General features: G+C 40.3%; 3 protein-coding genes across 3 annotated transcripts; 2 read left to right on the plus strand and 1 right to left on the minus strand.

Moving 5' to 3' along the window:
- The first annotated feature begins 398 nt into the window (after positions 1-398).
- LOC103720996 lies at positions 399-2,200 on the plus strand. Its single transcript, XM_039126370.1, has one exon. The coding sequence runs from the start codon at positions 637-639 to the stop codon at positions 1,831-1,833; it is 1,197 nt and encodes a 398-aa protein (XP_038982298.1). The 5' UTR covers positions 399-636; the 3' UTR covers positions 1,834-2,200.
- A 3,057-nt stretch (positions 2,201-5,257) lies between these two features.
- Positions 5,258-10,539, plus strand: LOC120110785. The gene is made up of 3 exons (XM_039126371.1): positions 5,258-6,100; positions 7,286-7,456; positions 10,097-10,539. The coding sequence occupies exons 1-3, from the start codon at positions 6,035-6,037 to the stop codon at positions 10,322-10,324; spliced, it is 465 nt and encodes a 154-aa protein (XP_038982299.1). The 5' UTR covers positions 5,258-6,034; the 3' UTR covers positions 10,325-10,539.
- An 817-nt stretch (positions 10,540-11,356) lies between these two features.
- Positions 11,357-21,685, minus strand: LOC120110786 (ATPase family AAA domain-containing protein 3-like). The gene is made up of 8 exons (XM_039126372.1): positions 21,256-21,685; positions 21,072-21,167; positions 20,065-20,175; positions 19,670-19,979; positions 18,011-18,101; positions 12,769-13,105; positions 12,528-12,676; positions 11,357-11,960 (listed from the first exon to the last, which is right to left on the minus strand). The coding sequence occupies exons 1-8, from the start codon at positions 21,562-21,564 to the stop codon at positions 11,453-11,455; spliced, it is 1,911 nt and encodes a 636-aa protein (XP_038982300.1). The 5' UTR covers positions 21,565-21,685; the 3' UTR covers positions 11,357-11,452.
- Positions 21,686-22,714: the final 1,029 nt, after the last annotated feature.

The raw sequence follows: 22,714 nt of genomic DNA on the forward strand, positions 1-22,714 counted from the left end.
GGAAATAGAAGCAGATGAGTATCGAATGAATGGATACTCTGAGATCATACATAGCAGATACGAATACACTAAAAAAAGTCAAAAGATAACAAGTCCCGAAGTGCGTCTTAGTTGATAGAGATCACTTGAAGTCCTGCACCTCACATTCTCTAGAACTTAATAAATCTTCCAGAATTCCCAAGTTGCATCATTATCTTCAACCGAGGGGGCTTTGTTTGTCCCAAAAAAGATGAGGCGGCTTTGTCTTCTGAAATATAATATCTCAACTGGTAGTTTGTTTCCCAAACTTCAAAAGTTAGAAGAGTCAGGCAATCTTCACATCTTCATAAGATGTGAAATGCCTAGGGCCTTTTATTTTAAATAAACTTTCCAATGAGACAGTAGTCTCGCTCATAAGAAAAATGATTGCTTCCTTAAGACCCACTTAACGGCTTAACCCCAGGGTCTGAGTAAAAGCTTACCTTAATAAGCTTTCCAACCAGACCAGCTACAATAATGCCATCTCCTTTCATTTTACTATCAATAAATTAAAGCGGTGTACCGTATGCAAGAATCCCCAACTTCTCCCACTACCCTCCACGGTCTGTACACCGAACTAAAGAGAGTGAGAGAGGGTGAGTGGAAGAAAGGCGGTGGATGAGGAAGGAGAGAATGGGGATGGGGATCGGAATGGGCCTCAATCTTCTCCTCCTAGTGGCCATGGTCGCCACCAACATCCTCTCCCTCTACCACCTCTCCTCCATCCGCAATAACTCCCCTCGTTCGCCCCAAACCCTAGATCCCGCCGCCGCCGACGTCCCCGACCACCTCCTTCAGCAGCTCCACACCATCCGCGCCACTATCACCCACCTCACCCGCCTCCGCTCCTCCACGACCTCCTCCGCCTCCTCCTCCTCCTCCCCTTCCACCACCGCCGCCCCGCCGGAGCTCCTCCTCTACTCCCACATCGGCCCCATCGCCTCCGCCTGTTCCGACCACCCCGACCTCCTCCACCGCTACATGAACTACACCCCCTTCGCCCCCTGCCCCCGCGACCTCCACTCCGTCGCCGAGCCCCTCCTACTCCGCGGCTGCCACCCGCTCCCCCGTCGCCGCTGCTTCTCCCCTACCCCACCCAAGCCCCTCAATCCCTCGTCCCTCCCCTCCGATTCCTTTCCCCCTTCCCTCCCTGACGCTGCTGTCCTCTGGCCCCCCGCCGCCCCCTGCCGTTCCTTCTCCTGCCTCCCCACCTCCCTCGGCTTCGACTCCAGGACCGAAGCCTCCCGCTTCCTCTCCGCCAAGTCCGCCCTCGACCTCCCACTTCCCCAGCTTCTCTCCCTGGCCCGCTCCGCCGGCGCCGCGCCGATCCGCCTCGCCCTTGACGTCGGCGGCGGCACCGGTACCCTCGCTGCCCGCCTCCGCCTCCTCGCCAACGCCACCGTCCTGACCACCACCATGAACCTGGGAGCCCCTTACAGCGAAGCGGCGGCGCTCCGCGGCGTCATCCCCCTCCACGCGCCGCTCCAGCAGCGGTTCCCGGTCCAGGACGGCGTGCTCGACCTGGTCCGAACGGGCCACGCCGTGAACCGCTGGATCCCGGCGCCCGCGCTGGAGTTCCTGCTGTACGACGCGGACCGGGTGCTGCGGGCCGGGGGGTTCCTGTGGGTGGACCACTTCTTCTGCAAGGGGTCGGATCTGGACGCCGTATACGCGCCGATGATCGGGCGGCTGGGGTACAAGATCATCAAGTGGGCGTTGGGGAACAAGACCGACGCCGGCGGCCTCCGCTACGGCGAGGTCTACCTCACCGCCCTCCTTCAGAAACCACTACCCGCCGCTGCCGCCAAGGCGTGATCAGACGCCGGATCTTGTAAACTCCGGCCGACGACTAGACCTGAAGCAGAGGAAGAAGAGGTGATCGGCTGGAGTCATTTAGACACCGGATGGTGCTGGGACCGCTTTAAATGACCGACGGACTGACTGGTACTTAAAAAAAGGGGACAAAGAGCCCCTTTTCTGCGATCTAATTTAAGGGTGAGCATTTGGGGCAAATATAAGTATAAATCTTGAATTCAGTTTTTTTAGATGGTGTTCAAATTCCAGTGGTGTTTCCTGTACACTTGCACCTAATTCAGTGTAACTAAGTTCTACGTGGCTGATTCTTCATGCTAGCCATGTATCACTATAACCAATTTTTTCAGTATAGGATTAGTCATTTGGATGTGATGTTTTGATTACTCATAGCTTGTTCGATGTTGTCATAGTTTACTCATTCTATTGTGTAGTTGTACCAAATTGAACGACTATGATAAGAACGTATAATTGCCTAAACTATCGTGCCATCTGTTGAAATCTCCGGTTGTAAACTTTTGCTTGCAAAGGCTCTATAGATTTTACAAATAATTTAAATGATAAAAGGGTTTCTTGATGCATACTAGTTCAGTGTAGTTCAATTTTTTTCGTAGTACAAGAAAAAAGCAATACCAAACAGGCCATAAGGTTGCAAGTTCGTCATGTTGCAACTCTCTTGATGGCCACGGAGCCTAAACCTTCAAGTGACTCTGGGTTCGTAAATCCTAGAGTTTAAAAGATTTAAGCCCAATTTAGCCAAACTTGCAACATGATTAACATATTGAGCACCAATCTTAATTTCTAACCATATGCGACCCCTAAAGATTTAAGATGATTGAGGCACAAATCAGGACAGTATGTTTATATTGTAATCTCCTTGTTATCAAACTTGATGATTTTTCCATGATTTGTATTAGGAAATATGACGATAAAGTTGCGTAAAAGTACAAAATTACATCAAGTAATCATTGTCCCTCATAGTATGAGAAATTTTAGTAATGTTTGAGGTTCCCATTGTGCCCCACCTTAACAAAATTAGTCAGTTCAAACCATGATCAAGTCATTCTTTGTGATGGTTCTAAAAAGTAACCAGATTTGGTTGCCAAAGTTATTGACTTCACCAATCTCTTGTTAGTGTTAACAGTTACCTAGGTAAACCCAATAATTGATATCTTGAGTTGCAAACAACCAACATGAAATGATACAGCATCATAAAGGTGGTAAAGAAAGAATAATATGAGTAGTTATTTTTCTTAGAGGGTGTTTAGATGACTGAGCAGCTTATACTTGGGATAAGCCTCATACAAGAGAACACCCAAGAGGAAGGAGATGAACACCCAAGATGATGAAAGGTTGAGATCAGAAATGCTCATGACCGCACGATCCAAATAATCATGATTATTAATTCGATCTAAAAGCTAATTTATATCATCCTCATCTTTTAAGAATTCTATGGTCCTAAAACTTCTCTTATTTAAAAAATATCCTTTCTTTCCAATGGTAACATTTTCCAAGCACCTCCCTTGTAGGGAATTTTCATTGCACAAATCGTGTGTGCAACCAAACAGGCCCTTAAGATTTCACGAAATGCAAAGCACATTCTGCTTCAAAAAATAACAAGACTTCAAGCTGGAGCCTGGGTGCACATCCCTGGAATTTGCAACATATCCTACAATGTAAATATACTCAAGATAAGACCATTTATTTTAGCCATGGAGACTCTAGCTTTGAGAGCCAATTTTTTGGGATATGTAACGACTGTCAAGATGCTCAAATTTAACCAACATGTCTACTTAATCAAATGACCTAAGAGCCTCCAATAGAAACCATAAACTTAACTGAAAAATCTTTCAAAATCTTCATGGTTGGCCGTACTGTTCAATTTAGAGAACTGCTAGGGAAATCAATTCAAGGCACCAAAAACATCCCAGCATCACCAAAACACCAATGGAAAAAAAGACACTTTAAATAGATAGAGAAGATTTATTGGACACATAAAGGCATGCTATGGGTGCTAAATTCTGGTTATCCAATATATTCTACCCCATAAAATTCCTCAAACATTTTATGAACAGCTCCAACTAATTGGATCCCAAATACAGCTTTACTCGAAGAAGGCAGCTTAATAGCATGGTATATCGAAGGTCGGCTGGTGAGCAATGTAGATACCCCACCTATGATCCTAAATTAGTTTGCACTCAATTAATTTTTGACTATATTTGATCAAAGAAAGTTAGATTTTGAATGAAAATAGAAATAAAAATAAATAGAAATGCCCTAATTTTTTAAAAGTATTCAAATTTCAGTTTCATTCTGATTTCGATTTCATTCATAAATCAAACATTTTTGATGATGCCATCATTTCAAATTTTATTCTAATATATCTTGAATTCTAATTTTGATATTGATTTTTATTGCAAACTAATGTATCTTAAAAGATGTCAAAATTCTCAATCACTAGCCATCTGTGCATCACACAGCCTGAGCCTTGAGGGAGGCTTGAAAACGGGACCTCTCGAGGTACATTGTTGAGAACCGGAGCGAATCGCAGGAGATCTAAAAGAGATGACACAGCATTGGATCCTATGTTGTGGCGTATCTTTCAAGCGTGAGGAGCCCGTACGTATCAGCCTCATAATTGGCACGCCCGAATCAAATAAAGGAGAACAAAGGCGCGCCACTTTGCCAAGCGTCACATCTGGAGAGGCACGTGCCGTGGAGTGCTCGCCGGATGACTTCCAATCACATCACAGCCCAGTCACAAATTTCAAATAAAATAAAGCGTGACTCGAATCCCTTGACACTGTTCCGACACGTGCCGACACGTTTTAAGATCAAGGGGACCCAAAAACCAAAAAAAAAAGAGCCGTGACATCAGCCCTTTGTGGCAGCGCACGGTCCGGTGTTCCCTGTTTGAGAACATCCCCCGGATCCCAGTCCTTCGCTCCCGTCTCTTTCGTCGGTCGCCGGCTCGACTTCCCAAACTAGCCACGTGTCACCGTCCATCCAGTGAGCCTGCTCCAAAAGTCGACTGTGGTTTTCTTGGTGGGGGAAGATTCACGCGGGAGATCTCTAAAAAAGTACACTGGCTGAAATATATATATATATATTAATAATACGGATGGATCACGCAAGTCTAATATCAGTGCATCCACATAAGACAAAAAAAAAAAAAAAAAATACAGTAAGATAAGAGAGAAATGTGGTAGTCTCGAGTCTATCCTTCAAACAACCACCAAAATACTGAGTCACGTAGAAAATAGACCTAGTCAGCTACCCTATTTACTTTTCGAAATACATGATTGACCCGGAAGGAGCACAACCCATCACCTACTTGTAGATATCCTGCAATAGCAGATGCTTGTCACTTGCTTCCATCAGATTTTGAATCCAGCGAACCACCATTACTGAATTTCTCTCAAGTTGGTATTATCAGCTCTTAATATACTCCTTACATAGGTGATATCCTTTCATACAACCCTCAATTCCGTTGTAGAAATCGAGACATCATAGGTGATACCTCCTGTTCATCGGATTGATAAGTATAGCATTTTCAGAGTCCAAGATTCTCTTAGTCGGCATAGGTCTGAAGCGACCCCACTACACCTAAGACGAGCTGTTCATCTAAATCTGAAAAACTACAAATGCTACCGATGTTCCTTATGCTTTGAATCCTATTCCTCTATCTTCTGATTAGTATCGACTGATAGAAGAATCTAGTATTCCCCTCTCATTTTTTGATCCACTACATTGGAGATTTCTACCTTCAGAGCCCTTCTGCTGTGCATTCCTGGCTTCCTCTAAGCTCTGCCATCTCCTCATAGGGCAGTCCTCCATGCGGATTCTCCACGGCTTGTAAGTGGGCAATTGCGTCATCCACTCTCCTGAAAATATTTTTTATTTTCTCTCTATTCCATCTCTATTTATAGTTAGCCATTAGGAAGAACTCGAAGGCAAACCCCTTCCAACCGAGGAAACGGCGGTCCGCCCGAGTTACCGCTCACCTCTTCCCTCGCTGCCCGTTCATCCAGCGATGAGATGAACTCCCTTTTCCACAATCCCACTTGTTATTGAGTCAAGTCGGGTCACCTCCCTTTCCGCGCCCGCAGCTTCTCTCTCTACCTGGAGCTGAAGTCGTGATTTAGCGAAGTAACCTCGGTAGAAGAAGAGTTCCAGAGGAGAGGAGGAGGCGGCGGCGGCAGAGATGGTGGGAATCTTCTCTCGATTCTCCGGCAGGCGGAGCCGCCACCGGCGGGCGAACAGCGCGATCGTAAGCACATCGAACCTAAGAAAGCAACCTTTTTTCCCACTTCTATTGTTACTTCAGAACGAGTATGTGTAGTTTTCTTATAAATGGAAATTCATGTCAGGATTTGATATGATAGATGTGTTGGATCAGTTGATTGCAGTGGATTTCTCGGTGTTTTTAGTCGAGATTTATCTCGTTTGTTTGATGCTTTTCTTTTTTTTCCTTTCAAAATTTATTCAAGTAGGAAATAACCCAACTTGGTTTTGTTGTTACTTGAATTCACTGCCCTTTTTTGGACCTTTTTATGGGTCTCTTGGCCTTGTCGTCTGTTTTACATTTTTGGAAAACTCTATGTTTCCATTGGAGTTAATTTCAGCTATTATGTTATTGCGCTAGTTTGGTCATTTCAGTAATATTGGTTTCATTTCCCTTGTTTTGGGCATTCTTATAATACGTTATGGTGTTTGCTATTTTTATAAATCTTAATTTTACAAGATTTCCCCGCTCCTACCACTGCAACCGTTTTCTCTTTTCAGAAGAAAACAACAATAGTTTATTTGTTATTGATAACTTCGTTTCCCTGTAATCTGGTTGACTAAGTTTTCTGCACTAAGTTGCTAATTGTTTTCTTTATAAAAAAAAAGAAAAACTTGATTGACCAATACACTCGTTTAGGACTACGTTTGGTTTGTGGGAAAAGGAGGAGGAAGAGTGTGGTCATCAAGAAAGGCATCTTGTTTGATTGGAGTTTTTAAAGTAGAGAGATGGAAAAGTAGCATTAAATAAGATTTTCATGTTTCATAGGAAAGAAAAACCATGAGGGATCTGGGAAAGCTACTTTTCCACTCGTTGAAAATTGTGATGCTTTTTGTTTTTAAAACTACTCTTAAACCATTAAAATTCATGAATAAGTTTTTTCTTTTTATTAAGAGTATAATAGATATTTTACATATTTTTTGTAGAAAAGTAGATGTTCAACCAAACATAAGTCACTTTGGAATGACCACTTTTTCATAGTCAACCAAACATGCCAAAATTATTTCTTTAGGCATCATATTTTTAGAAATTAGATTCTAAAAAAAATATTCCAATATTTTTTTTTCTGCAAACCGAACGAGTCCTTAGACTTTACTAGCTTGCTCTCTCTCTCTCTCTCTCTCTCTCTCTCTCTCTCTCTCTCTCTCTCTCTCAACTCCCTATTTTCAGGAGGTTGGGGAAACGATGGCACCTATTGCAGAGGTACCAGGTCCAACACCCCCAACTGCTGCCCATGGAGTCCAAGTAGCAGTTGAGCTTAAGCCAGTTGAGCACCCAATTGAGCCTCTCAACAATGACCAACCAGTTAAATGCCCACTACCAGAACCTTCAATACTTAATGTAAGTGTTTGCTCCCTTTTGCTGCTATGTAATTATTCCTTTGAGCTCCCTTAGTTTAGTTCATGATTTTTTTTTATTTTACATCGGTTATGCTTGGTTTTCTAATCGTTGGATGGTGGTGGTAGTCATTCAATTCTTGTTGTTGCGCAATTAGATTTCATTATTCTTTAATTTTTCTCACTTTTCTTATGCTCTCTCTCTCTCTCTTGCACGCCAATTAAAAGGATTCCAGCATGTAAAGATCTGGTTATTTGCAACCAGGCTCACGTACAAATCAATGTCCTGTGTACCATCTTCAGGGGCCTGTGTTGTTTGTTATTTTTTGTCTGCCCATTTTTAAAGATCATCAAAATTTAGATAATTTTGATGTCTGTTTGTTTAAAAAATGCGGTTGATCTATATCATCATTATTGTACATTAGTGCATCGATTAAAAATTAATGACATGACCTTATAGTTTTCTGGATGCTGTCATGTATAACATCAGATGTGATTGCTTCTCTTGGACATTGTTATTTTTCTATTTTTCAGTGTATTCCTTTCTACTGTTCTTCGTGGATTTGTGTTACATTCAGGTTGTTTTTTTGGGGGCTACTTTTTACTCTTGATATATTTTATTTGTAGCTAATCATTTATCGAAAAAATTGATCCTTTGTCGAACAATTCTGAAGTCTAGGGTTCTTTTAAACTACTATTCTCTAGTTATCTAGGGTTGTTTTATAAATCCTTCCTTGCTTTCTTATAATCAATTGCTGTATCCTCGATTCAAATTCTTCTTGATCCTTTGCCGAACTTTATGTTTCTGAAGTCTCCTCTTCTTCTACTTTCACATAAATCTGGCATTGTTTTCTCACCAAGCCCTTGCTGTAGTTAAGCATATGACTATAACAAAATCTCTGAACATTCTGAAGTATACTGTCCAACATCCTTCCATTTGTATTACTCATCCGCCTAATCATTCTCAACTTTGCTATACTCTTCTTAACATCATACCAAAACAAGCTAGTTAGATCATTGATTTTTTTTCTTTTTGTTTCCTTGTGAAATTTAAAAGAGTAACTTGTAGTAGTCCCTGCGTGATAGTTATTCGCTTCACTAAATTGCAGTCAGGCCTTAGGTGACATCTTCTGGTATCCCACCAAATATTTTTTTCTTGCTGAGCATCCAATATAATAGTGTTCTAGTACACAACCATTTGTGCCCTTGCAGAAATAGAATTTATGTTCACAGGAGTTATATTTATAATCAAGAAATCTAAACATTTAATTCTTGCTAGAGTTAGCAAGCATATGTAAACTTATAAAAGGTGGGATGATAAAACTGATTGTTAACTGTTCCTGTTTTCCTGCATTTCTTTTTGCGTGAAAGTATGCATATAAATTTTCTTGTCGACTAAGCTCTCTGGCCAGATTCATACAGGATCACATCATGTTTTACAGAATGCCACCATAAATGTTCGGCATGGTTTGAGAAATCCTTTTTCCTATTGATTTAATAAGAGCAGGAAATTTTGGTCTCTCTCATGTTAATTATATAATTGTCTCTTTGCCTTCTGCTACTGCATACTAACATTTTTGTACTTATTGCATTATCTTATTTATTTACCAATTATATGTCATTTATTCTTTATTCTTGATTAGAATTAGTTCAAGGCAGTCTATTGTTGTTCAACCCCAAATACCTTTGTTTGGTACTGTATATTTCATTGAAATAAGATCATTTTTTCCCAATATAAGCATGAACATGTACTATCTAATTGGGCTTCCCTTTTCGATTCAGCGGACCATAGAAATTGGGCATTTCAAGCAAGATGTAGGATTTGAGTTTCACAATTGGTGATCAACTGCTCCTCACTTTGATTGCACAGATGAACATATTAATATTAATGCTAAACTGGTAATGAAAAACAATACTCTATTTTTAGTAATAATTGTATGTTATTCATATTGTACAAATAAATGCTAATCATCTATCTCCCGGTGTCTAAACTTATGCCCTCATTTCATATGCTAAAAGGTTATAATATCAGATACTATCTCAATGGAGATAGCATTACATGATTATAATCCTTATGGTGGACTGGCTTGCAGAGTTCCTGCATTGCATCTTCCAAATACTTAGCCCACAAAGTTTTGTCAGTAATTCCTTTACAAATGTTCAAATTAGAATATCTTTGGGAAAGGTAGATATCCCGGTCTCTGATATCTCTCAGAATCAGTGAAAATCCCCAAACGATATTACCCAATACCTTGCTAAATATGATCTTGATTCATAGTCCTTATTTTGGAGCCACATCGAATTCAGTCTCTCATGAAGCCTTTGAAGGACCTCAGAGCTCACCAATTTGGCAGACACTAATAGAAACAGGGACGGTGGACAATTCTATGTATCTATCAGTTCATCTGGTGTGAAGACTAGCATTCTAAAAGCAGCCTCGTCGTTATTAAGACTTGCATGAGATTTACATTAGATTTTCAAACTTGAAGCCTTTACTAATCCGATAAAATTATTTGAAAGTTCCCTGCATTCTTGCTTTTCTGCCTAGCTGATTATTTGCAATGCTTGTGATATTGGATAAATTGTGGACTTACCATCTTTGCTAAGAATGGATATAAATGGTCTTATGGATGACGGATATCAGGATGGAAGAGTATGGAAGGAGCGAATGTCGTCCGCAAGTGCAAGAGTGAGAACCAACTTACCTGTTGTGAAGGATCAACCGCATCTTGAATCCGAAGCTGGTGGAAGGAAACCCCACTCCAACCCACCTAAACGGACCATATTACCATCCATAAGTGCCCCTGAACATAACATCCTGACTCTGCTGGAAGAATGCAACGCAGCTGAAAATTGGACTACAGGCGAATAAGCATACGAGCTCTAATAAAACTTGTATTTCTTCATGCATGCTGTCATCTTTCCCTCTTATTCTTGACATTGTTTTATATTTCCCCTTCCTTCCTGTGTTCACTTGACTATAAGTTGTATCATAGTGAAATTTGAATACATGAGAAATGTGTAATACTGTTGCCTTGTTGAAGTTATTAACTATACGAGGTATATAGACTGCAGAAATTTCCATGATTCTTGTCTTGGTGCTCCTGCAATCCAGATTTTAGGATTCTTGTGCTATGGAGAATTGTGATATTATCAAGAATACATACTTTATATGCGCATTATACTGAATTTGTTGTGGGAAAAAAATAAAAAACACAGTCCATTTGCCGTAGATATCATTACTGCATACTGCAGCAATGCCTTGTGATAAGACACGGGGACTGTTCCAAAGCGTGCAGAACCTGTGGTCTTAGCCTGCCTGGGGAAAATCTAATTCATAACCGAGTCCTAGTTTAACTTCAAGAAGGAAACGAACCTTGGGCTCAGGTAACGCCGTAGTGCCGGTCCTGATGCCGGAGGACGTCGGGCTGGGAGAGGTTGGAGTTGCGAGGGTAATCGGATGAGACCGGTTCATCGTAAACTTTCGATTGTAACCACTGAAAACAAAATTAATCCTTTATTTTTTTTTGAACATAAAAAAAGAACATATCATACATCCTCCCGGTGTTCGCCCAGACAACGTAGCGGGGTACCAACAAAATGGGTGATAGGAATTCCGTTCACAGATTAAGGAATGCTTTCTCCCCATTGACTTGGCCGCTCCGCTTTATTGAGAGGATAGAGAGAGGAGGGGGGAAGGGAAAGAGAGGGCATAGAGGGCTAACAAGTGGCAGAGTATCCAAACAACAGAAGCAGGATTCATATTGGCAGAAGCATCAAAGAAAATTAGCACCTCTAAGTTTATTTCTAACCCAGAGGTTGCTCTATTGGTAACCGATGAGCAATTACCGAGTACATAATGATGACATTTTCGCCAAAATCCCCCAAGGGGTACAAAGAAATATATGAATGAGAGGCAGATTTAAAAAAACAACTATTCGATATAGCAATCAAGTACAAGATGTGGCCGAAAAAACTCATTAAAAAGAACAAAAATAAATCAAGCACCTCCCTCAGCAGCAGCAAGCTTTCTCCTCTGCTGATGCTCTGCAACTTTGTAATCTACCACCTCCCGGAACAGGCCTGGGTTAAGTTCACAGTCTGTGCTTCCATAAACGGCAGCCTGGACGCTGGCCATCAGTTTAGCAATTTCTCTGCCAGAGAACCCCTCAGTTTTAACCGCTGCTTCCCTAATCACATCATCAGTTATGTTTTTGATCTCTATTTTCTGCTGATGGCGCCGGAACAAGTTGAACCAACTAGGCTTGCTGTCCCCAGCCTTTGCGATGTATTTGTCCAGATAAAGCTTGAGCAATTTAAAACGTTCCTCTTCCCCAGGCAGAGGGAATTCAAGGACCTCATCTATACGGTCTGCAACGGCGGAGTCGAGGTCACCAGGCCGGTTGGTGGCCAGGGCAAGAACGATGTCCTTGGATTGGTCCCCTGTGCGGAAAAGGAGAGCATTAAGAGCACTCCGTTGGGCTTCACTCATGTATGTCTTGTTGCGCCTAGAGAAATGAAGGTATGTTATACAGCTCAGTTTGTCCTTTCCTGGCATCTACCAGCACATTCATGTAAAGAATAGCATATATGAATTTACCATATAGTAATAATGTTATTCTATGCAGACTGTCGTAGAAAATTTTAGTGGGCAAGGTCACCATGCATGCAGCATAAACTTTGGTACGCAAAATTTTCAAAACAAAAAATTGTGTCCAAAGCTCCTCATAAAAGGAAGCAAGTGGCCTCAAGAGGTCATGAGAAGTGAGAATTTAGACACTGAGAAAAACTACAATTCAACCAGGTAGTGGATAAATTATTCCGTTTTTCCAACAAGAATATAAAGGTTCAAAAGGTGGAGTGACATTGTAAGATGTTTTTGAAAGGTCGTATCAGATTATTGCAATGTAATGGCATATCTGAACATATAAAAGGCAAAATTGTGACTAATGACAAACGACAACATATTTTAGCTTACATCAGGAAATCAGTAAGTTTTTTGATCTAGCCATATTTTGATTGTTTGATCTAGCCATATTTTGATCATGCAATGTTCAAATATGTAGATCACTTACTCGCACAAAAATGCATCCGCTTCATCGATGAAAAGCAGCAAACCCCTGTTAGATTTCTTGGCCCAATCAAATAATTGATGTATCTTGGTCACTGCCTGTGAGCCCAATGGTGCAACATCTCCACCAGTCATCAGTGCATAATCTAGACCCTAAGAATCGTCAGAACAATCAGTTGGAGCACAGTAACTAACATTTTGCTTTCTTTCATAATTAATAATTACAACATCAGATAGTCACTTACAGATTTACGAGATAGTTCTCTGGCAGCCATAGTTTTTCCTGTACCAGGAGGGCCGTAGAAGAGCATGTTACGAAATGGGGCCTGATGGGCTTTGGTATTAGCAGTTGCACTGGCAAGCTGTTCAATTCTTTTTTGAAGGGAGGGATTCAGAATAACATCCCCAAAAGCATTTCCGTTTGTTCCTGTATTCTTTCCTTTAATCATTTTGCGTGATGCTGAGCTCATGGCACGAGAGAAGAAACCAGACCAAGGATACTTCCCCCTGGATGATTCTCTGATTAGAGATGGTTGGCCCAAAATACGATCAACATATCCCCAAACCACTCTAGCACCTTCTCTGGTGAGGAAAAAGACATGAAAGGCATCAATCAGATAATTTTCTGCAAATAGAAAGGCATCTGAGAGTTTAAACAAATAAAAACAAGAATAAATTGTCACTATAAGACTATTAAGACATGCTGCCAGATTGTGTAACAAGGGTTGAGGTTACAGTCTAACCTCAATGTTTCGGGATCTAACCTTGTGATTGTATGTCTCATTCTGAATGAAAAGGCAGGTCATTCGACCATCTGGATACATCTGTTTTTTTGTTTTAATAATCAGAGGTACATATCATAACCAAGGGTATATAATCACACCAAAAATTATTAGATAAATAGGTACTGGCTCAGCTTCAGAATTTAATGACAGGCCCTGATTTCAGATGCTTTTAAGGTTTCAAGCTTCCCTCTTCATCTACCGCCACCAACTAAACAAAAAGACAATTATTACACTCATTGGAGACCAATAGAAGGCTGTCAATTTTTAGACTAGTTTGGTTTCTACCTCCACACAGACAAACTACTCCTTAAAACCTTCATAGTATATCCATTACACTAGATTTACTATTATTTCATATGAATACTGTATGAGTACTATGTACAATGAAGAAAAAATATGAGGATTGCTGACTCACTTTCAGCATCAGCCCTTGTGATTCTTCCATGTCCCAACTAAATCCAACTATAAGCAATAAACAACCAAGGCAAATTTAGAACTCATTTTTTCTTACTGATACACCTGGTATCTAGATAATACATCAAGACTGACAAGACAACAATACATAGCTCAACACAAATGTCTCATGCTTTTCCGAGTTGCATTGTCAGCAGGCAGATGATATACCATTTTATAAGCCTAATTTCTTGTATCAGTGTCAGCTTTAAAACCCTTCTCCCCTAATTCCTATCAAGGACATAAATACAACCATAGAATCTTCAAGTCAAGCAGGGAAACTTCGATATTGTAATTAAATTAGTGCAGCAACGCATGATTGGATTCAAAGATGCACATATACCAACAGAATAGTCCTAATTAGTTTTTTTTCCCCTTTTAAACCTTTCGGATTTGTACAGATTCTTCTTTCACCCAACAACGCAACCGATACAATACATTCATTTTTGCCAGCACTACATCTTGGCAGCACTAAGCTGAACTTTCTGGATAACTGGCAAAGTGAAGCATATAAAGAGGTGTCAAAAAATAGGGGAAGGTCTGTATAAAGGCAATTATCACGTCTCAAGATGGTATTACCATCTTGAATTTACTGGCCAAAAAATGTACTAAAAAATGTAACTGCTAAGTAAATATAAATGTCTGCCGACACTCCAGTAATCATATATAACTGCATGATAAACAAGACCAATAAGCCTGAACAGATCTTCACATATTGGTTTAGTAATTCACCAACTGATTCTTCCATTTAATCTTCTGCAGACAATAGATTCGTTCATAGTGGTATGGTATTTTTAAACTTAATGCGAAAAAGAAAACTACAAAATATAATAGGAAGTTTAATAGTGTATAGATCAACATTTAATTACTACAGCATAAGCAGAACTAGCTAGCCTGATTAGATTTGTTTGGGTTGGCTCTGTTAACTAGCTCTTCCATTAAAGATTCACCAGATCTTCTCTCACCTCTTCCATCCAAATTTACTTATGGCTCCTCTTCCACCTAAAACAATCTTCAACACCCTCAGCATTTCTCTATTTAGTGTCATCTTCAGTTTTCACTGGTTATGATGAAACATACAAAAACAACCTCACGTATGATCTCTCTTATCTTTTTTCTTTTTTTCTAGTACATCATGCACCTACTTATCGCCTAAAGTCCAACCTATCCAACATAACCTGCCTAATTGCATTTTCCAGAACTTTGACCCATAAAGACATACAGCATGACACATCTAGCAAGTGCATATCCATCTTATCAACCTTCTCTTGACACAACTAATATCAACCAAGCATATATCATGGTCGCCTTAATTTCATAAACCGATCTGTCATCTATAAGACGACCTATAGTTTACCAATGCTGTATCCCTACTGCAACCTTATGCTCACATGTCACACCATGAGTAGCTCACACTTCTTGCCGCTTATTCAAATATGATCTAATGAGAAGCCTTCTTCTAAGCAACCATGAATATTTAGGTTGCTTATCACATACCCTCCAAAGATTGACGAAAATTATAGGCTGCATGGGAAAGCTCAGCAACCTGGTGGGAGTTGAAACAATACTGAACTGACACAGCCCTTTAGATATAACTTCTACAATCATCAGCCAATCTGTCTTCACAGAATGCAGTCCGAAGCCAATGTTTGACCTAAAATAGTTAGGCTTATGGGAATATATTGGATTTGAATGTGGTGCGTGACACAGGTTCATTGCCGGTGTCAACTTGATTCTCAGGTCCATAAAACAAAAAAGGCGAATCAGAACAAGTATCCTAATCGAAATTTTATAATATAAAGTTCGTAATGTTTAAATTGATAGAAATGTAAAGGATAAAGATGTTAAACTTCTAATTCATACCTAAGCACATAGAAATGATAGCCATCTACAAGAAAGTAATCAAAGAAGATTATTTTAAAACATTAGAAAGTATGTGTTTTAGCATTTTTCCTATTGAAAAGTACTTTTACACTTAAGAGGGGCTAAAAACTAATTATTTGGCTTGGCCGAGTCTATGTCAAAAATTTGATTTCTATGTCCATGACCATGTAAATTAAGTATTGTCAAGATCATTTTTCCCCCACAAAATTAAAGGTTGCCTCAATCTTAGGATTGTACTGCATGGATCAATCCTACAGTGAAGATGAACTTGAACCAAAAACATGTCTGCCATTAAAAATCCATGAGAAAGTGCATTTCATATCCCTTAAATTTTTCATTATTATTCTTGGTAAATAACTTTTGAGGGTTATGCTTCCCGCTTAAGAAACAAATCAGTTCTTTTAATCTTTGTTGCCATAGTATTTGCCAATACCCTCTAGCATCATAATTAAACATGATAAATCCCTATAGATGAGGAATATCCACTGACAAACAAACACATTCTGATAATTGCATAAACAGTCCCAGCACCATTAAAATGATTTTTTAAATTGTGTATATTTATGACCAAGTCTAGAGGCTCAACACCTTTAAACTTCTCGTCCTTCTTGAAATTGGGTAATGATGGCTATAAGAAGACATCACAGAACCACCAAGAGCTACTCAAGGCATGGAAATAAAACTCCAGCAGGATAAGAACTACAATGAACATTTCAAATACTAAAGGGTACATGAATAAATATTTCATGAGAAATAAATATCTTAATATTTATATACCAAGTTGTGATGTTTACCGTCAACCATCATATAGCATTTATTTAGTTGTTGGTGCTCATTATGACGTCCATGTAGTGCACACAATGATCTTTCTTCTTGAGGAAGAAGTTCTACCCAACAATAGAGTAGCCAAATATGAGCAAAAAGCAACATGCAGTAACTCTCAAAGAACAAAGGAAAATAAAACTAAAAGTTTTATTCAATTCAAGATGCTTTTTATAATCGTTAGGCATCCTTGTTTATAATTGTAGGACACCTTAAACCTTCCTACAAATATGTCCACATAGTTAATCGCAAATAAGAAAAAAAAGAATATTAGCCATATTATGCCTCTTGATAAGATCTATGACTCATCTTGACGTTGATTGATTGGATAATATGTCTGACTCATATTGACATCGATTGATTGGATAAGATCTCTAACTCATCTTGATGTCCTTTGATTAAATAAGATCTCTGATTCATCTTAACATCGCTTGATTGGACAAGATCTCCAAGCAATCAGTAACAGCTTTCTAGAACTAACTTAGGCTCAAACCCAGAATCGAACCCTTTTGTTCCTTTGGCCAGCCTTTGATATATATAAGTTTAAGTACATATCAGCCAAGTTATTAAAATGTGAATCATTCCCACTAGGTTGGAGAAAACTCACCCTCAAGTCAAAAGCCTTGTATTTCTCCAACAAAGCAAGGAGAGCATCATCAACTCAACTACTGGCATCCAAGAATCTTTAGTGGCTTGCTTGTTCTTCCATCTGACCAAGTATTGAACATAGGATGTGATCCATGTTAATGGATTGTTCCTTAAGCATCAGTTCAATTGGATCTTTTGCCGCAATTGCTGGCACTTGAGCTAAAGCAGGTTCCTCATCCTCATCTACATGTAAGTCTGATGTGATGAATCGAGTTGCAGGCATACTAAGCCGCCGACATATTCTACTTAATGCTCTCTCTACTGAGGTAGTGGGTTTTGACCTACTAATAACCTGCACAAGGAAGATGCAGATTTTGGAGCTATCTAGTCTTCTTTCAAGCATGGAGGTACTCCTAACTTCTCTTCTACCGATGGTTTTCTCTTCTTTGAAACTTAAGTTTGCATCCTAAATTATTCCGTGCGAAAGAAGATCATCCAAGAACAACTCTGGAGGATTTGGAGATCATTTTGGACATGACAAAACCATGGCCATGGTACCTAAAAAAAAGTACTATTGGCCCTATTGCGGTGTGATGCGATCCAATTCGTGATGAGATGTTTGGTATCCTTAGATATTCAATCTTTTAACTTCTACTAAATTAATCACATGGAATGAAGTGGTAAGGAACTTGATACTGCTACATTTTTCAGAAAGTGTGGACCTAAACAAATTGGAATGTAGAAAAAGAATTCGTGTGGCTGACCCTAACTAGTTTGGGATTAAGGCTTAGCTGAACTAACTTCTACTCTATTGGAGCATACAAGCACCTACTAAGTCAGATACAAATCTTGAATACCTAATTTATAAACACCAGAAATGCATTTAATGCATTCAGATGCAAGGATAAGAGCAACAAACGGAGAAGAACCTTCCAGATTTTTGTCGGTGCCATACCTTGTAGTGTAAATCCCTGCGGCAAGTGCAGTTACACCCCCAACAGCTACGACCAACTTGTTTTGATCAGTGAGTATTGCTCGCAAACCACCTACGAGAAATTAAGAAAAGAAAAGAAAAAGAAGGAGAAACCATAAATAAATCATTACGAACTTTGAAAGCTTAGAGTTAGTCAGAATCCTAGTACATAAAGTGCAATAATCTAGACAGCATGGTTTTTATGCACACAAACAGAAGCTTGCGATTGAAATAGTTATTCAAATATGTACAAATAATAACCCATGGGGCAACAGGATAGCCTGCTCGTATATGACTTGAACATGTAAAAGTTGGCAATGCACGATTCTAATCAACTCGGGAGAGGAAAAGGTAAGCATGGAAGAGAAAACACACTAGCTTCCCAAGAATCGATGCTGAATGTTAATCTGCTGCTACTACTAGCTAAATAAAGGCTGTTGCATGCATAGAAGATGTGACAAGAAATGAAACTGGGTCTTTTTGGGAAAGCATCGTGTACAGTTAAGTACAGCTAAATATTACTAATCATTCTTGTGCAGCTTCGCCTATCTTGTATAAACAATATATGAAAGCCAGTCAATCAGCAACTCATTGAATTCAAGAATCATCTTAACTATTCTGGTTTGGTGCTCAAGTAACATTGTGCTACATTCTTAAACAGAAAGAGAAATAAGTGTGCAACATGTTACAATCAAATATTTAATGAAAAAACAGAAGAATTGTGTCTTTCATAACTCAGGAAATCTTTTGGCGATTATTTGCATGAAATGAAAAACTAAACTGATTTTGTGTAGTTTCTGCAGTGTCAATCATATGCTTGAGTCGTTGTAGGAGGTACACCAGAGGCAGCTCAAATCCAGCAGGAATTCAATTCAGGCCTGGATTCTGGGGCCTGATCCAGGCCCAAAGCCCCTCTTACCTAGGCCCAGCCTGATCCAACAGATATCAGGCTGGCTGGGGCCAGTTATTAGCTACTTACGTCCATCGAATATGCTTTTTACATGCATGAGAACACAACACTTCAATAATCCGTGATCCATGACTCCAACAATGGTAATCAGGAAGAGATATGGTAGACAAACAAACATAAAAAACTATTGAAGTTTGCTTTAATCATGTTGACAAGGTCAATCTTGCCATGCCCCTACTTTAGCATACTATATATTGATTAAAGACCATCAGTTACACAAAGTTTCCATCTGACAAGATGATTTGAACTTTGATAGGCCAGCACAATTGACATGTTTCCATAAAAATAAATTGGAGAATAAGCATGTACGTCAGTATGCAATCATTGTTTAAATTTTGGAAGTTGTCAATCATATGACTGTAACCATACCATGAAACAACACCCATCTTTGTCTATTACATTGCAACAAAAATCTATGGTTCTTCACTAATTCAATTAACAAAACTGACAGCTCAGTGGCATGCATTCAGAAACATGAATATGCAACCACAAAAAACACATAAATAGGTATCATTATGTCAAATTTTAATCATGAATTCCCACTGTGTCTAAATTTAGAAATGAATTAGTGTAACTGATAAATATAAACTTGTTATGACAGGTACAAAGACATGGAACATTTTCTTGTAGTAAAAAATTGGAATTGGATAAATGTATTACTAGGTTAGCACCTCCTATATGTTCAAACGTTGTGTTAATTGCTGATACCCATTTCTCCCTCTCTGCATTGGCTCGCTCGACCAGCATCCTTCTATTTACCTCTTCAGCCAATTTGGCTTCATGTGCTCTTCCTTCTGCTTCTGCTAAAGCCTTAACTCTGATTGTTTCACGTTCTATCTCTGCCTTCTCCTTCTCTGTCTGTCTTCGCTGGGCTTGAATATCTTCCTCAGTAGCACGCCGTATTTGTTCCAGCCTGATGGAGGATTCCTCTTGCATTTTCACAAGTTCTTGATTTCTTGCTCGTTGACTTTCATGCTCTGCCTGCAAAATAACAAAAAGAAGCTAATTAACTTACACAAGAAGGGAAAAAAGAAACTACCTATAGTCGAAATGATATGAGGTATACATGCATCCTTTTTCTAGCCAATTCATCCTCATAGCGAGCCATTTGCGCCTTCGTTTGTGCCTGGTGTTGAGTAAGTTTTTTCTGCTCTTCATAGATCACACGCTGCCTGTCCTGCAAGATAGTATAATATCAGATTTAGCCACTTAATAGCCCACATCATCCCAAATCTTAATGTGATACATTCCAATTTGAGCATCAAAGTTAAGAAACAGCCAAAATACGTTTCCAGGTGCATTCAAATGAAACATTCCAAGTTTGCAAAGAATAAATTTAACTGTTACTTTAACAATCACCTCCATTAACAGGCCAACTTGAAAATGCTTCCATCAAATTACTTGCAACAGTCAAGAATGACAGTGTAACATCCATTTCAAACATTTGTGCTCTCCTTCTTCCCTGGGTTGGAGTGAGCACATGCATGCATGGCACCCTCCTTCTCACTTGGGGTGGTGGGAGCATGCACATGCACGCACCACGGGGAAGGGGAGGGGATTAGGGGGTTTTTATTGAAATCCAAAGCCACCAATGTTATAAACAGTTATAACTGGTGAAAGAATGACAACTGCAATTGGTCTGATAAATATTAAGTGAGATTTATGTTATAAAATTCAAATGACGTCATTAGGAGGGGAATAAGTGATTGAAAACAAAGAATTTAGAACCTGATTCGCGTCAATGTTGTTTTTGTGTTTTGTTTCTCTGCAAATTAGTGCAATACCACATTGAGATTGATGCTGAAGACAGCATTTTTCCACAAAACTTCCGCTGTTCCTTGCTTTTATTTTCACTCTTTTTGGAGAGAAATAAATCTTTGACTCCGAAAGCTTTAAAGATTTTTCAAACAATTATAAAAAATAAAAGGGTATGATGCTCAGTCTCGTTCGTTTTTTTTCTTGAGTTTTTTTAAAACAAAAACAGAAACGAAAAGAAATACCAAATGGCCTTAAGAAATTTAGAATTGGGAAAGAAAAAATAAAAAGAAAAGCACTGATACGACTAAATCTTACGGTCTCATGCTGAGCTTTAATTGCCTCAAACTCCGCCTTCTTTGCAGCCAACTCCGCCTTCCTCGTTTCTTCTTGGTGCTTTAATAAGTCAAATACCTAAAACCAAGGGAAAAAGAAAGCCAATTTGAGATCTCCTGTTATACAGAACCAGCAAAAAAGCAGCAGATCGGTACCAGGAATGAACCTTTTTCGCCTGAGACGACTTCTCGATCTCCCGAATGGCCTTCGCTCCCCTCTCCAGCGCTTCCGGATCAAACCCCGCCGCCGTTGTACGAGGGTAGTCATTCCGAACCCTAGTTTCCTCCTTCGGCGCGACCTCGGGAAGAGGGGGGGCGGTCCCAGGGGTCGCCTGCGGCGGAGGCGCCGCCGGAGTGGAGGAGGAGGAGGAGGATAAGCCCGGGAAATGGAAGAAGCCGTCGGCGTAGACGTGCTCCGCCGCCATCGCCGCCGCTGCCAGGGCTCCGGCAGCTGCTACTGCCCGAACACTAGTCATTATTCTTCCGAGATAGCGAGGCGGAGAGCAGAGAATTCGAAGGCTTTGGGGAAGAGAAAACCCTAAGTTGGAGGGTTTTGGTGAAGCAAATTCTTGAAATAAAAAAGGGGACGGGATTGGAGGGGAGGCTGTAGGGTTTAAGGGAAGGGAGTTGTTGAATTATAGCCGTCGATCTTAATTACGTGCGGCGGCTGTCTGTTTGATGCGTCGTGCCGCCCAAGCATGAGCGATGGGCTAGGCTTTCACTAGGCCGCCACAGCTGGACCTTAAGCTGACCCAAAAATCTCGGCCCGGATGTAGAGAAAAGTTCATTAGCTATTGGGTTGGGTTTAGATCTAAAAAACGAAAAAAGTGTGGATTAGAGAATGGCCGGCCGTCGGTGGCACCGATTTTAGCCCCCCATCCCCCACCTCCATCTCTCCATCTCATCCTCACCACCCCCACCCCCATCTCTCCATCCTCTCCAGCTCCACACCTCCCTCCGTCGCCACCGCCAACTTTCTCGCTGCCTTCTAAAAGAGCTTCCACCCTTGCTCCACCACCACCGCATCACTAACAACTTTGCCGCCGCATCATAGATCGGGTCTAGAGAGAAGTGGGCTATCAAGAAGCCCAACACTTTGGGTAGGGACTGCTTTGGGTGTAGGCACCTGATGTTGTGCGACATTCATGATTTGATAAGGAGCATAGGTTCATTCCAGGCAGTCCATATGTTCCAGAAGGCGAACAAAATTGCTGACTAGGTTGCCTCATTTGTTACTCAGCACTCTGGTGCGATCATGTGGATGAGTGATGTTGCCATCCCTACTCTACTAGGTCATTTTTTTTTTTGCTTGATTCTTCTTGCTATACTTACACACGAACTGTATGAGTTGCCGCTGTACCAAAAAAAAAAAAAAAGAAGCCCGACACCCAGCCCGACGCCTGACTAAATACTAGGATCAGGCCTGGCCAATTTTGGTCTTATATGGGGTTGAGACCGGCCTAAACGCGGCCTGGCCCGCCTGATGAGCAGGACTATAATTTAGCACAGGCTCATCGGAGAGATCAAAGCATATCTGTTTAAGCTACGCTGCATGTCTTCATCTGGTTGTTAGGGCTATTCCTCTAATAACATTTACCTGAAGATTCATTTTCTAGCACAGACAAT

Source organism: Phoenix dactylifera, chromosome 5 (assembly GCF_009389715.1).
Source record: "Phoenix dactylifera cultivar Barhee BC4 chromosome 5, palm_55x_up_171113_PBpolish2nd_filt_p, whole genome shotgun sequence".
Lineage (NCBI taxonomy): Eukaryota > Viridiplantae > Streptophyta > Magnoliopsida > Arecales > Arecaceae > Phoenix > Phoenix dactylifera.

Coding starts and splice junctions, on each gene's coding strand:
- LOC103720996 (XM_039126370.1), top strand. CDS start 637: ATGAGGAAGGAGAGAATGGGGATGGGGATCGGAATGGGCCTCAATCTT.
- LOC120110785 (XM_039126371.1), top strand. CDS start 6,035: ATGGTGGGAATCTTCTCTCGATTCTCCGGCAGGCGGAGCCGCCACCGG. Junction 6,101..7,285: donor GGCGGGCGAACAGCGCGATC/GTAAGCACATCG, acceptor CCCTATTTTCAG/GAGGTTGGGGAAACGATGGC. Junction 7,457..10,096: donor CAGAACCTTCAATACTTAAT/GTAAGTGTTTGC, acceptor GACGGATATCAG/GATGGAAGAGTATGGAAGGA.
- LOC120110786 (XM_039126372.1), bottom strand. CDS start 21,564: ATGACTAGTGTTCGGGCAGTAGCAGCTGCCGGAGCCCTGGCAGCGGCG. Junction 21,168..21,255: donor AGTCGTCTCAGGCGAAAAAG/GTTCATTCCTGG, acceptor CCTTGGTTTTAG/GTATTTGACTTATTAAAGCA. Junction 20,176..21,071: donor TTAAAGCTCAGCATGAGACC/GTAAGATTTAGT, acceptor ACTATCTTGCAG/GACAGGCAGCGTGTGATCTA.